Genomic DNA, 14,796 nt, shown 5'->3' with positions numbered 1-14,796 from the left:
GAGCGGATCTGTTTATTTATTTAATTCCCTAGGAGTGAAATTTACTCCTAAAAGGCCGTTTTTTTTAAGTTGAGACACTGGATCGGAGCGAATGCGGGTTGAAAAAAAATTCAGTTCACTCCAAAATTAGTCTGGTTAAAAAACAAACTTCTTATTTACGCGGTATTTTTAAAACTCCAGAACTTTCGGTGACGGAGTTAATTCGGATTGAAATAAAATCCATAGTCACTCCAAATTTTCTAATGGTGTAAGACATCTTTAAGCCCATTTCAAAAATTATGTCAGTAGAAATTTTCAAAGTGGGCCTAAAGTTGTCACAACTGACCCTGTGCCTTACTTCATATTTTTAAAATTCGCGGTTTCGCGCCATATGTTTGTTCCGATATTTTTTTTAAAAATCGCAAAATGGAGTCATGACTTAAAAGACGGTTTTATATGAAGTGGCATTGAAGTCGAAATATATATGAATAGGGGTTCTAAAATTTAGCGATATTTTTTTGGAGTTGTACAAAAAATATGAGAGATATGATAGTGGGTATAGAATATGGAGTGAAAAGTAGAGGTAATGTTAAGGATACATGTACAAAGTGAACCGTTGCACCTGATGTGCAATTCCAGAATAAGAGTAACCGGTTTTTCTTGATGTACAGCTTGGGTATGTCAATACTTGCGACTAGTCTGGTTACTTATAGCTTATAACGCTGGGTATCAACTTGTAACCCGCATACTTTATTTTATTTATATTTTAGAGTTTATCATAATCAGTATTTAATCAGCAAGTGTGAATATTTACTCGTTAATTGTCGAAAAATTTATGCGCCGAGCGGCATAATGACAACGGACTCGACCGGTGAATAATACGGTAGTCTTACAATGTGGAAAATCCTGTATTTTAAATATCTTTACATTAAATTGCGTACATACCATTTCAGATTATGCTGTGTTTTACATGAAAAAATATTATTTTTTTTTTTTTATTCTAATAAATAAGTACTTGTAATTTTAATACTTAAGTACTTGTAATTACAGTTGGACATTTTTTTTACAATCAGATTATTATTTTTTTTTATTTAAAGTAATTACACTTAGAAGCTTTTTTTTCTTTTACTTGTAAATTTTGAAAAAAAATTGGTAAGTTTTTTAAATTTTGGGTTTTAATAAAAAATTAAAAACTCAGTCTTAATTTTGGAATTAAATTTCTAATTCGAACTCCAAAATTAACTTTGCGAATTTAAAACCTAATTTCGAGTAGAAAAAAAAATTTATTTTTATCAGGATTAAATATAAAGATATAAAAAATTCAAAATGGAGTTTTTTGACTGAAATTATATTTAAAATTTTAAATTGAATCAAAAATATATCAAACAATGTCCATAATGTCAATGTTCATTTTAAAATTTCAAAAACTCATTGATATAAAATTGAAAAATGCAAAAAAAAAATTATGCGACATCGCCGCTCATTAATTAGAAAAAAAGAAAAAGAAATGAGTTTATTTTTACTTGCTGAATTTAAATTCCTCGTTAACGAAATTTATCGGCGAGTAAAAACAATGGAAATATTTAAAAACTTGAGCCTCATGTTGTGTTAAATAAAATAATAAAATTAACACTGATTATTAACCGCGATATCAATAAACGTACAAGGTAATCAGCGGTATCAGATTCCGTCGGTTCCGAGTCTTAAAAAAAATCTTAAAAATAAATATATAGCATGCCAACAATGATATTTACAAAGTTTAAATAATAGCGTAGGCAAAAATAATAATAAAGTAAATAATAAAACAGGAGTAAGCATATTAGTATAAAATAATAAATTTAAACATGTTACTATTCATATGTTACATATGTTCACCAATTGTGTTGTCATTGGTATGCGGGAAACACGAATCACACTGACACATCTACATTGTAAGAATAAATATTTTCTCACAACTTTATTTTATACTCTTCCGTACACTTGGTACAATAAACACACTAGCGTATCTTACTCTTTGTACTTGGACTTCCCCTGGCCCCTTTTGCCCCCTCTCTATATCCACATGAGTGGCACAATCTTTAGATAGAAAGTTAGGTCCTCATCCATATATCCTCATACTCACTCACGCTTACATATATATGTATATATATATGTACATACATATATTTTTCTATGTACTTTGTACGTCTGCGCGGGCGCAGGCTCTTTAAATTTAAGGACAAAAATTTAATTTGTACAAAAAAAGGAAACTAATTATTACTATTTTTGTTATGCCCTGATTACTCTTTTATTGGATTGATAATTATTGTCGAGGTTAATAATAAGTAATTTGTAATTGAGAGAAAGTTTTTTTTTTTTTTTTTTTTTTTTTTTTAGATAGTGATAGGGATCAGATTTGAGATTAAATTAATAATGAGTTTGAGTAAGTGAGTTTTAATAATATAATTGTCGTGATATCGAGACTTTTTAGAGGGAAATATTCATTTTTTAGTTGTCAGTAGACGAAACAATTGAAATTTATTACGCTGAGCTTGTTCGAGTTATAAATTAATTGAGTTATTTTGTAACTGACAATTTAAATTACATTAAAAAAAATATTTTATTAATTCTCTGTATTTAATTTTATTAGTAACTACAGTAGAGTTTATTTAACAAGTTCATTCCTTTTTTTTTGAGTCGGTACTTTTTTACTAAAATTCAACTCCGGAGTTAATTATAATCTTTAATAACCAACTTGACTCCAATTTGTCCAAATCTGATGAATTTTACTCCGAAAATTTCAAATTTAACTTCATTTTGACAAAAATTCAAATTATTTTGAATAAATAATTAACTCCGGAGTTAAAAAAATTTTCATTAACTCTAATTTCTATCCTGGATGTGAAAAATCCCTAAGAAGATATTTTTTAAGCTAAAGTTCAAAGATCATGTGCTTTGAACATTTAACTCCGGAGTTAGGTTGCAAAATACATGGACTCCGATTTGACTCCGGCTTCAAGACTAAATTCATGAAAATTTCTCCATTTTCTATGAAAATGTCTTAAATTTGTCTAATAACTCATTAATAAGCTGGAGTTGACTCACAAAAAAAGTTGACTCCGAATAGACTCCTTTTTTGGAAAAAAATGGAACGATGAATTTTTTTTGAAGCCATGTTTTCAGGAAAATATAAAAGACAGCCCATGAAAAATATCGGACGGACGTGCGTCGCATAATTTAACCATTTCGGAGTTAAGTTCGATATCAATTAAATATAAAATAATACAATTAAATACTAAAATTCATATATTTAAATTTCGATGATAATTAATGTATTTTATCCAACTATTATAAAATGTCATCCGTTTAAACGAAATGTTAAATTGAAATAATTATTTAAAATATTCTGCATGTAGAAAATATTAAATTTCGCGACAGGTGTAAGTGACAGTTTGAATTGTATTTATATAAGTAATTCTTGTTTCATATTAATGCTGACATTTATTTACGATAGATTGTTATCGCAATATTAATATTAATACTATCAATAATAATAATTGTAATTATGATTATTATAAATAACTAATTCGCGAAATCGCGTGCGACGGCCGTCGCTCGATTTTTTCTAAAAAAAAAAAAATGTAAATAAATCGAACCCGCAATACAAAGAAGAGGCACTCAAATAAAAGGGTCTAAAGATGAAATAATCCTCAATAAAAACCCAGCAGAGAATAAACTGAAAATAAACCGAGCAGGTGCGGGCATTTTAAATCGGGTATAAAAAACCAGTTCCCTACCAATTTGTTAAAATTTAAACTGCGATAGTAATTACAATTACAAATTATAAAGACGTATTGATTGTTTTTTTGTTATAAAATATGAGCTTTTGTTGTTAATAAATATTTTAAATAAAATTTCACCTGGGATGCCGACGGATACGAGTATCCGAATTGCGCGTACGCCGACATTACGCGCAAGTTATTTTTTTAAACAGTTTTTAAAATAATAAATCACAATAATAGAGCACGAGCACCCACAGTATCACACATTAGAGTTTTATTCACTGTCTATTAATAATTACAATAATAATTAACAATAATATAGATATTTATATTAATAATAATAACAATAATTTGTCCAGTCTCAATTGGAGGAAAATTTCACTTAAAATTTGCCAGTAGGTTTTTAAATTTATTTCGGAGCTTCATAGTGGACCGATTTGTCCTTTTGTTTAAATTCCACGTGCTTTGGGTCAACAATTGACAATAATAATAATGATAGCTATTATAATAATAATGATGATGATGATGATGATGACGATGATAGTGACGCTGATGATTTTCTAATGAAGAAAAAAACTGATAACTAAACAAACGTGACACTGGCACACACGAAAAATATTAAAAATGTAAATTTAAAAAATATTATTTGTTTAGTAAGAGAGTAGTCCGTCCCCTGCTCTCACAGGGCTCTCCAGTCTACGACTGACTCGCTTACACTCACACCACTTCATCGGTATCCACTCTAAGGCTCAAAATCGACTGAAACAACCGGTCCCTCTTACGGTCTCATGGCCAACTAAATTGTCCCACTTTTCGGGCGCTGGGTGGAGTCTAAAAGGTAACGACCAATCAGCGAGCTGGAAAGCGAACAAAATTGACTCCTAAAAGGCATTTTGGAGCTGCGCCATTGGCCAAAGGAACAAAGGGGCGGGCTGCGAATAGGCCACGCCCTTGGCTCCGCCCACGAACAAGAAAAGATCGTAAAATGATGCGGTTTTCTTCTTACACTTTGTTTCTTCGTCTCGGTTTAGTATTTTTGGTGAGTCCTCTCACTTGTTACACTCTGAGCCGAATAGAGTGGATACGTATGTACGTATGTACGAGTTTGTCTTTGTTCAACAGCAAGGGAAGAACAAAGAGCGAGGGTGTTTACGCGGCTCGACTCTTGTCAACTCCGTCGGCACGGGACTTGAATAAATCTCAGCTTGTCTTCACTTTTTTTGTTAACTCGAACCTTTATCGTTGTTCTTATTCATTTTCACCTGATACTATAATATTGCTAACACTTGTGTATTATATTTGTATATATGTTTTTTTTTTTGGGTTTATCTTTAGGATGATAACAGTTTTAAGACTTTTTTATGTTTACTAACACTTTAATGGCTTAGATAAATTTATCCTTGTAGTTAATTATTAATCTATGAGCATACAAGCTTGTTAAGATATTGATTATTTAAAGAAATTTATACTTTTTGTAATCAAGTGGAGTCTATTCCCAAATTCGATAACGCTCATTTGTACTCATCAAATTTCATTGATTTCCATTTCTGACAACTCTATATAGATACTACTGAAATTTTTTACTACAGAACATCGAATTTGAATTTGTTTTGGAGTCACAAGTAAATTAACTCCATAAGAAAAATTGTGGAAAAGAAAATTTGGGAGCATGCATGTTTTCATGAATTATTCGAAAAGCAAATAAACTCGAAGTATTCAATGTAGCAAAAAAAAATTGACTCCGAAATTTATGATCTCGAAGTTATCAGATAATTTACAGTTTGCGAATTTTCAACAAATAAATTGTAGAAAAATAAAAATATGCACATGTAGAAAATTTGATAAACTACAGGTGCATTTTTTCCAAATATTTGTTTTTTTGAATTTTATTGTTCAAAAAAATATCAAAAAATGATTGGACATCGGCTAACTTCAGTATCATTTGAAATTTCAGTAGTATACATATTTTTGTTAAAAACGGAGTTGAAAAAATTAGAAATATGAAATAATTGATCATTTTTAATAAAATTTTTTTAACCGGAGTTAATAATACTAAATTTGATTTTGTTTGCAATACAGTCTATACTTAAACTAGACTCCTATAGAGAATAAAATCTATTGTAGGGCTCAAATATTTGAACTCCCGAAAGAAATAGAAATCGACTCCGAATTTTCAGGAATGAATTTTTTTCGTGATTAGACTCCTACTACTTCAAAGTAAACTCCAGGAAATTTATATTAACTCTCAATTTTCAATAAAAGTACTTCCAATTCCGGAGTTAAAAAAAATAAACTCCGAATTTTGTTTTTTAACCGCTACCGAATAAAATTAATTTTCAATTCTTAAAATGCGTATTTTCATAAAATTTTCGGTGAGATAATTTTTTTTTTGGGTTCGTTTTGATAATTTAAAATTTGAAAAAATAAAAAAAAAACATGACAATAAAAGAGAAAGTGGAAAATTTAGTATTCTAAGGTAGTTTTTAAATGGTATTTAAACATGATGTTTGTGTTAAATATTTTTTCTATTGGATTTAAAGATTTCGTTAGTTAAATGTGTAACCGAAAATCGTTGTAGTCCGAGGTTAATAGGCTTACCGAGACAGGTCGAAAAAGTCTAGTTTGTCTAGGGTCTAGGTTATAGGACTGATCTCCAGTGTAAAGCCGAATAATATAAGAACTACACAGAATGGAATCTTGGGTAAATATATAGCTATATCTGAGCAAGAGATGAGCAAGAGATGAGCAAGATGAGCAAGATGAGCAACAGGCAGGATCGTTTGTTAAAGATAAGACTAGTTGCGACGGATATACCTGAAGCTAAAGTATTTTTACGTTTTTTTTTATTTTTTTTCTGTTCTGATAGAGCAGAGGAACTTTTCCAATGTAAAGTTCTAACGGTCGCACGGAAAACTCGGCAATATTCTGACTAGACGCGACGCTAATGCCAGCGGATGAAGTTTTAAAGTTTTTACGATGATTTACCGCCTTTGTGGGGTCGGCCATAAAAACCCAGTGACCTGCCGATTATGCAATTTTAAAACAGCTTTATTGTAAGGATCTCGCCCGTGACAATGACCAACAGATATATTTTGCGCAAAATTTACTCACAATGTCATATTTACTAAATAAATATTTTCCTTTAGTTGTTTTCTTTATTATTATTGTCCTACGGCTCCTCAAAACTTTCGATTGCTTTATTGTAAATTATCTATTGTACTTTAATGGTACCGTGTATACACATATTTTTTTTTTTATATTTTTTTTTTTACCTTGAGTTACACCCTAAGCTCACAATCGACAACAACTTTGACCAAGTCAATTTATAGTTTTAAATATTTTTAAAATAAATGACTTCTATTTGCTTGGAAAAATTCTAACAAATTTTTTTATTCCCATGCAATTTAAGAAATAATTTATTATGCATTTAAAATTTTATTTTTAGTGTTAAAAAAATGAGTTATGGCTTCTAAAGTCATAATTTAATTGAAATTTTGAATTCAAAATTTAAATCGAATTTTTGAATTATTTTTCATTGCAGCAAAAATTGGCGGCAATTTTAAAAATTCAAATTTCAAAACTATCAAGAACGAAATTAGGTCGAATTTTGAAAATAAAAATTTGAACTAAAATTCAAATTATCCCTAGGAATTAGAACTAGCAATTATCGAAATTAGTATCAAAATTCAAGTATAAAAATAAAAAGTAATCAGCAGCTACAAAATAACATGTACTTGGCGCGAGACACTACCGTGACTTCAATTAGAATCGAAGTATAATCAAATTAAATTAGAAAAATAATTATTAACTAAATAATAGCAATTAAAACCACTCGTAATAAAACCACAACTGCAATTTTTTTTTTTTCTGATCAACTTTCAATAACATGTACTACAAAGTATGTAAATATTAAAAAAAGAAGAAAAACTAATTATTGGGATTTAAATAGAAGAATAATAATTATTGAAATTACAGTACGCATGTATGTAATTTATCAAATGACATAAAAAATAAATGCCGAGTTAGCAATCTTGATTAATAAAAATATGATAAAAGTCTGAATATGCACTTGTTGGTTGTCGGTGATCGTCTTTGTCATTGTAGAGCCTGGGTATAGTCGTGTCGTTGTAGTTATAACTATATGTACAATATTAAGTGTATGGAGTATCGAGTATGGAGTACAGAGGAGAGTATAGGGCATGCACATTATATTATTATATATGTGTATGTATATAGATAGAGGTAACGAGTAGACCAAAACGGTTGGGTTATTCACTCCGCGATTAATCATACAGAGTACACAACTATCCACAAGGATATATATCCCTGAGCGTTTTGTCGCGGCAATAACGACAGTCACGCTCTCTCCTATATTGCATGTATAATTATCGATGCGCATATACATAACCAGGTATATATATATACATATATCTACTGAAGTGCTGGGGTGAAGAAGGTGTCGTGGGTGGGTGGAATATATAGAAGCTTATCCGCCCAGGATGCCAATATTGATACAGACAACCCGGGACGTAACGTCATCAACCGATTGTAATCAACCTTTACAAATATATATCTATGTACAATATATATTCATATTAAATGTCTACAATTATTATCAACATGTTTCAAAATTTAATACAATTTATTTTTACTGGATTTGTTCATTTTTTTTATTCAAAATTTGGAAACCCGCCAAAAAGTTATAGCGAGGGTGTGAAAGTTTGGAAAAGTGTCAAAGATTAATTTTTTATTTACGGTGTGATAGGAGGAAAAGTTGGGGGTGTTTTTGAGAAAAGGAATTTTTGAGTTTTTCAAAAAATGATTAGATGGTAAATTAAAAAAAAAAAAAAAGAGACTGACAGTAAAATAATTATCGTAAAATGCTAGCGTGGTAATTTTATTAGAACAGTTGAGGAGTGAGTATTTTTTTTGGCACATAAAAGAGCGGAGTAGAGTAAAGTCGGCGGTTTAATTCTCGACAAGCTCAAGTTGGATTTGGTATGGCCGACCAGTATGTCGCCGTAAAAAAGCCGGCTCAGCACACCCTACTCCTCTTTAGCTCAGCTATATACCTTCTTAACAACAACGTGTCTCTCAACGTTTTATTTTATCCCTCGCTGTTCCTTCATTTATTTCTTTCTTGCACCACACATACTCACACACACACACACACACACACCATGCACACCACACACCATGCACACCATCACCAACTAATTTCGATCCGTGCCCTCTTCTCTTCGTACCCAGAAAATGCTCCTCGAGCCGAGCTACGAAATGTCAACCGTAAACCTACTCGCGAGTCCCACTAATTAACCCGACCGAAATAAACTGCTTCTTGTACATTTAACTTTGGCGCCCTCATCACAGAGTCTCTACTTTGCTTATTTATTCAAACTTAATCTCAGCTTCCCAATAAAATTCCACAAACAAAAAAAATTTTTTTTTTCGTAAAATTAAAAAAAATAATTTATGGTAAATCTGCATATTTTTTTTTTCTACTTTTTTTTTTTTTATAAAATATAAAAGAGAGTTACAAGTAACTTGAGCGAATACGACGGCCCGTCGGGGTTTATTATCCATTCTCGTAGTCGATACTTCAACAAACACCGCGGGGTTCCCGATGACTCCCGCTGCTCGAGCATTACCATTTTACCCCTAAACCATATCACCAAAAAATATTCGCGTCATATAGACACATATGCATAATACTTTTTAATAATTTTTGTCGCCAGGGGACAGATATATTTTTGTTGCAGTAAAAAATCTCTGGAGGACGAAAAAAAAAAAAAATAGAGAAAGAGCCGATGGAAATTTTTGAAATCGAGCTGAGCTTCAATGGGTTTAATTAAATTAATTTTTGGGCTTGAACTTTAATTGGATCGCGTGGGGGAGTTGTTAATTATGAATTGCATTGAAAAATGAGTGATGGTAAATATTGTAATAAGTTGTGGCTGTTATTATAATACAAAGCCCCGAAACGAGATGAATGAAAATTCTAGGCGAATTCCATTGGCGTGAGATTGCACGCGTGGGAAAGTATATTGACGCCAGTTTGCGTACATGTATGGAGACGAGGAGCTGTATGGGTGTACAATATTAAATACATATAGAGGAGTAAACCTTGGACGGCGCTCGCACATCCTATAATTATTTATTTAATCGACATATATGCCATCAGTGATCATCATCATGATCACTGATCAGCATATCCATTATTTATTCTGTCAAGGTATTGAGACAGGTATTTCAATAAGACTACTCCATGACAATTTATCCTCCATCTTCATTAGAATTCTCCTGAAATCCTCAATCGTCTCGATATATATGATCGGTGTTTATTATTATCTACAACAGATTTATAAATACTCTCAATGACATGAGAAAGATAAATTTTTTGACGCTTTTTTAATACAGAAAGTGACAAAATTTTTTTTTATGAAAAACCTAATTTCGAACTGATTTTTTTTTCAAACTGCTGCAATCATTTTACTGAAAATTTATTCGAAGGAATAAATTGTACATGAGATATAGAAGAAAATTTTCGGTAGAATTTCCATTTTTTGAAAAACTTAAAAAATATTCAAATTATTGGTTTCAAAGTTTCTCAGGCTTTGAGGGCTAATGAAGACTTGAAATCACTGAAGAAATTTTTTAAATTGGATAATCAGTTTTATAAATATTGACAATCCGTACATTCGTACTTGCGCATGAAAATAGACAAAAACTTATTTCGGGTTCACTATTTTGCCCTATTTCAATAGAAAAAAAAAGAAAATCTCGAAAAATAGTTGAACTGACATATTTTAAAATTTCACCGTCAGAAATTTTCTGTACGAATTAAATTTTTGAAATAACTCCAAAATTACTTTATTGATTTGCTTCAAATTTTCAAAGACTCTGAATATTGACGAACCTTATCTTTTATAAGATGATTTTTCTAAATCGGAAGATAAATTTCCAAGATATTGGGAATCCGTACATCCGTACTCGGGCACAAATTTAGAAAAAAATTTCTTTCGGGATTTAAAAAAGTTTTCTATTCAATAATTTTCACTATTTTGCTCTATTTCCATAGAAGAAAAAAAGAAAAACCTCGAAAAATATTTGAATCGACATATTTTAAAATTTCACCGTCAAAAATTTTCTGTACGAGTTTAATTTTGAGAATATCTCCAAAATTACTTAACCGATTTACTCCAAATTTTCACGGGCTCTGAATATTGACGAACCTAATCGATTCCTATATGATTTTTCTGAATCGGGAGATAAATTTCCTAGATATTGAAAATCCGTACATCCGTACGCCCGCCCAAAAATCGGAAAACTACTCCAAAGCCCCCGGAAACTTTTCCTTCTTAATTAAACATCTAAAAAATAAAGTTTTAAAAACCTGATGGAATAGTCAAACGAAAACAATTAATCGATAAACACGAGCTGTTAATTAAAACCGCAAGCGTTTTTCAGCGGTCGTTAATAGGAAGCGGGTTTGAAATAAATCTGTTACTACTCGTTATATATATATTGTACATACATACATATAAGTAAAGCGTGCCCCTAGTACACCAAGAGAGTGAGCGTGAGAATCGATCTTAGTTTAATATCGATCCCCACCAATTACCTGATCCTTTCTTTTGAACCTTACCGACAACTCGCTTCTTGTAGAATTTATTAAATTGCCTCCAATATTATTACATATTATATATTATATATTTATCCACACTCGCACTCATACATCCCCGCTTACGTACATGATACAGCGTGATTATCCTTATGATTAGGGAAGAACCAAACCAATTACTTAGTTGGTATAACCTTCAATCCGACGACGGATCCCAACCAACAAATATCCGCATACACACATATATATATATATATATATATATATATATATATATACTTATTGCACATATTTAATAATTGATACGTGTCACATATTGGCATGTACGTGTATGTCAGTCATAATTTGACAATTGATTTTATTCCGGCATATAAATTATTATAATTTTCTACTTGTTAGTACTTTTTTTTGACTTTCATAATTTAAATTAATTTTCCAGGCGATACAAAAAAATAAAAATAAAAAATATGTACATGGATGTTTTTAGGGAATATTATTTATCTCCTAGATCGTCCAGGTGATGGAAAGAATGCCCTATAATTACTTCATTGATACCCATACTTAATAGTCCCAATAAAAATTAACATACTGCTATTATATATTTTTTTTTCCTTTTTTTTTTTTTTTGTATTTTATTTGGGGCCAATCCTAAACTATAATAATAGATGTTTTAGTAGTAGATCTTGTATCTCGAGTGGAGAAATAAAAATAAAGGTGATATGAGTGTAATAACACTACTGTGGAGTGGAGTGGAGTTGAGTGAAGTTGAGTGGAGGCGAGGCGAGGAGTCGCGGGGAAATTGGAGGAGGAAAAGAAGCGGGAGGTTGGCGAGCGAGAGGGCGATGAAAAAAATGAGGTCGGAGCATGCAAGAGGACGATGTCGTAGCGGACTGATCGCACGGACGTGGTGCTGATGGAAGGAAGGAAGATACTATACGTTACAGGTGAGAGCTCGGAGCTCGCGTGCTGCAAACGAGTCGGCAGCTGCTGGCTTTTGGCTACACGGTATTATGGGACCTGCAGGTATTCATATAAGACTGATGCTTCGTATGTATGGTGGTATGCTTTGTATTTATTATCCTACGACACTAAAAGTTATTCAATTTTTTTTTTAAACGTCTCATTCGCCTTTTTTTTTAATTGATCCACTCGTTGTCTCGTTACTTTGTTGCAGTACGGCTGTTGGCTGGATTTTTTTTTTTTTTTTCATTAAAAATTATAGAAATTCTATGAAATTGTTTCCTGGCAATTTTTGAAATTTTTATTTAATTTTAAATAAAGAAAAAAATTGACAAGTAATTTCAGACCATTTTCTATTTGATAGAAATTTTTTTTTTTGGAAATTATAATCGAGTTAATTTTTTAAAAATTGATAAAAGAACCGACAAGTGGATTCGAATCGCAGTCCTTATGATTGTAAATTTAAAAAATAAAATAAAGTTAGAAAAATGGATGGTGGGGTGTCAGAGCTCCCTATCGACACGTAAAATAATTTATATCCAACTAATGTCCCCTTTGTTAGCAGCCGAAATGTCGATTGTCAGATTATTTTCCCTGGTTTCCGAGGTTACTTTGGCTCACCTAAGAAAATGTATGGTCGGGTTTGGTCTCGGGACCTCCTACTCGCGGTACTAACTTTTATCGTCCTGGCAGAAGTGCTGTAGCTCCACAGAGACGGCGTAAAAAGCACCATTCGAATTGAATGATTGCTGAATAAGCGGAAAAAAGGTGGCTAACGGCACGACGCCCCCGCACAAAAATAATCTAGTATCGAGGGTGGTTAAACGACTAAAGAATCAGCTAAGGAACATTTCTCACCGACTATATACACTATATACACTTCCACACCACTCTGTCCCGTGTTTCCTACTTTTATTTCAATATCATATTTATTGCCTCATATATTTTATTATTATTGCCTTCACTAAAATGTTATTAATAAAAATCACGTGAAAATCATTGCTCAAATTTTTTTTAAATTTTATAATTTTTTTGTTTCATAAAAAAAAAAAATTTGTACCACATGAATGTATGCTATCTAAAAAGGGTTATAATTACTTCATAAACTCACAAGCAAGCGTTTTCTACTTAATAAAGTGCCGACGCTGGGGTCGTTCCCTCGAAAACTAAATTCTCATGCTCGCACACTTGAGTTGCAAAAAAAAAAAAAAAATATACGGAAAAGTCAATCTTCCATACATGTAACACAATGTAAGAGGTCTATATATAAATATAAACATATAGGAAATGTATAAAAATTATACACGTGTCATAGTAAAAATGCACGTGCATTAAAACCGGAGCTGAAACCTTTTACCCCAGCATATTATTGTTAGTTGTCGTCTATACATCTATTTATATTTATGTAGGGAGGAAATAATGCGAAAAAATATCAATATACATATGTACTGTAAGGGAGCTAAGTGCGACAAGTGGACGGCAACTGACAACCGCAATTATTATTATTATTATTTAACGAATAAATATTAAATGTATAAATAATTAAGCAGCGTCTGTGGTGTGTAGTAATGATAGTGGTGATTTGAATAAAATAAAGTAGAATAAAAATAAAAAAATAGTTTAGAGAAGAGAATAGTGTATAGAGGTGGCAGAATCGCGCCTTGAGGACAGATTATGCGTGGATAACTGGACAGAGACACGCTACGAAATTTAGCGTTACACGCCCTGGTCGTTAACGCTCGTCGGCCGGGTTTCTCGGTGCGCATGAATATGCAGCTTGACTCAACTTCTGGCACCTATACGCTGCCTCTATACTTGGACGGGTTCTTGTAATACATAATTATGCTTTCTAACATCGAACAACAAGTCTGTGTGGAGTCTGTATTGAGTCTGTATTTTCTCTGGAAGCTCTAGACAAGCCGAGATAGGAAAGTACGACGGGCCCAGGCTTGGCTCAGGCTTGGTTCAACTATGTTGAACTCTGGACCAAGCTTGTAAGCCAGCCTTGTTCCAGCCTTGGTAGAAGTCTGGAATGATAACTGGGTGCCAAGCCTGGTTGCCAGCCCTGACCCATGCTTGCTTGCCAGACCTGGCCCATGCTTGGTTGCCAGACTTGGCCCATGCATCGAAAAAACACATAAATTCAATTAAAAAAAAAAATTTATTATTATCAAAGTACTAGAGTTTGTGATAATTAACGTTTAAACTATTTAAGTGAAGTAAATAACGTGAAAAAAACTCGGTGAAAATTCTGCTGGGCTCTGTGCGCGAACTGCCGTCCTTCTGATTGCTGGGTTTGAACGCTGGCTACTGGACGAACCTACTAACGTTCAATTGAAACTTTTATATGTTCTACTTGTTCATTTTACTACAGCCACTCGGTTTTATGAAATATAAAGAGCAATTTAATTTATATTTTCGATTAAGAAAGAAAAAAATAATTTCGTATTATTTATATTATAATTACATAATTTT

The 14,796-nt window shown here is 31.8% G+C and overlaps 1 protein-coding gene across 2 annotated transcripts in view; it reads right to left on the bottom strand.

Annotated features, from left to right (window-relative positions):
- LOC103575650 (homeobox protein araucan) overlaps window positions 1-14,796 on the bottom strand; it is a 44,814-nt gene that overhangs the window by 19,909 nt on the left and 10,109 nt on the right. Inside the window, exon 1 of one of the 2 annotated variants that reach the window (XM_053739918.1) lies at window positions 3,879-4,447. The exons of the other annotated variant lie outside the window; for it this stretch is intronic. Coding sequence (XP_053595893.1) covers window positions 3,879-3,926 — 48 coding nt within the window. The 5' untranslated portion in view covers window positions 3,927-4,447. Of the gene's footprint in view, window positions 1-3,878; window positions 4,448-14,796 lie in introns of those variants that run through there. 2 annotated transcript variants of the gene reach the window in all.

Source organism: Microplitis demolitor, chromosome 6 (assembly GCF_026212275.2).
Source record: "Microplitis demolitor isolate Queensland-Clemson2020A chromosome 6, iyMicDemo2.1a, whole genome shotgun sequence".
NCBI lineage: Eukaryota > Metazoa > Arthropoda > Insecta > Hymenoptera > Braconidae > Microplitis > Microplitis demolitor.
Note: the sequence above shows the minus strand (reverse complement) of the source record. Positions and strands in the feature narration are given on the sequence as shown.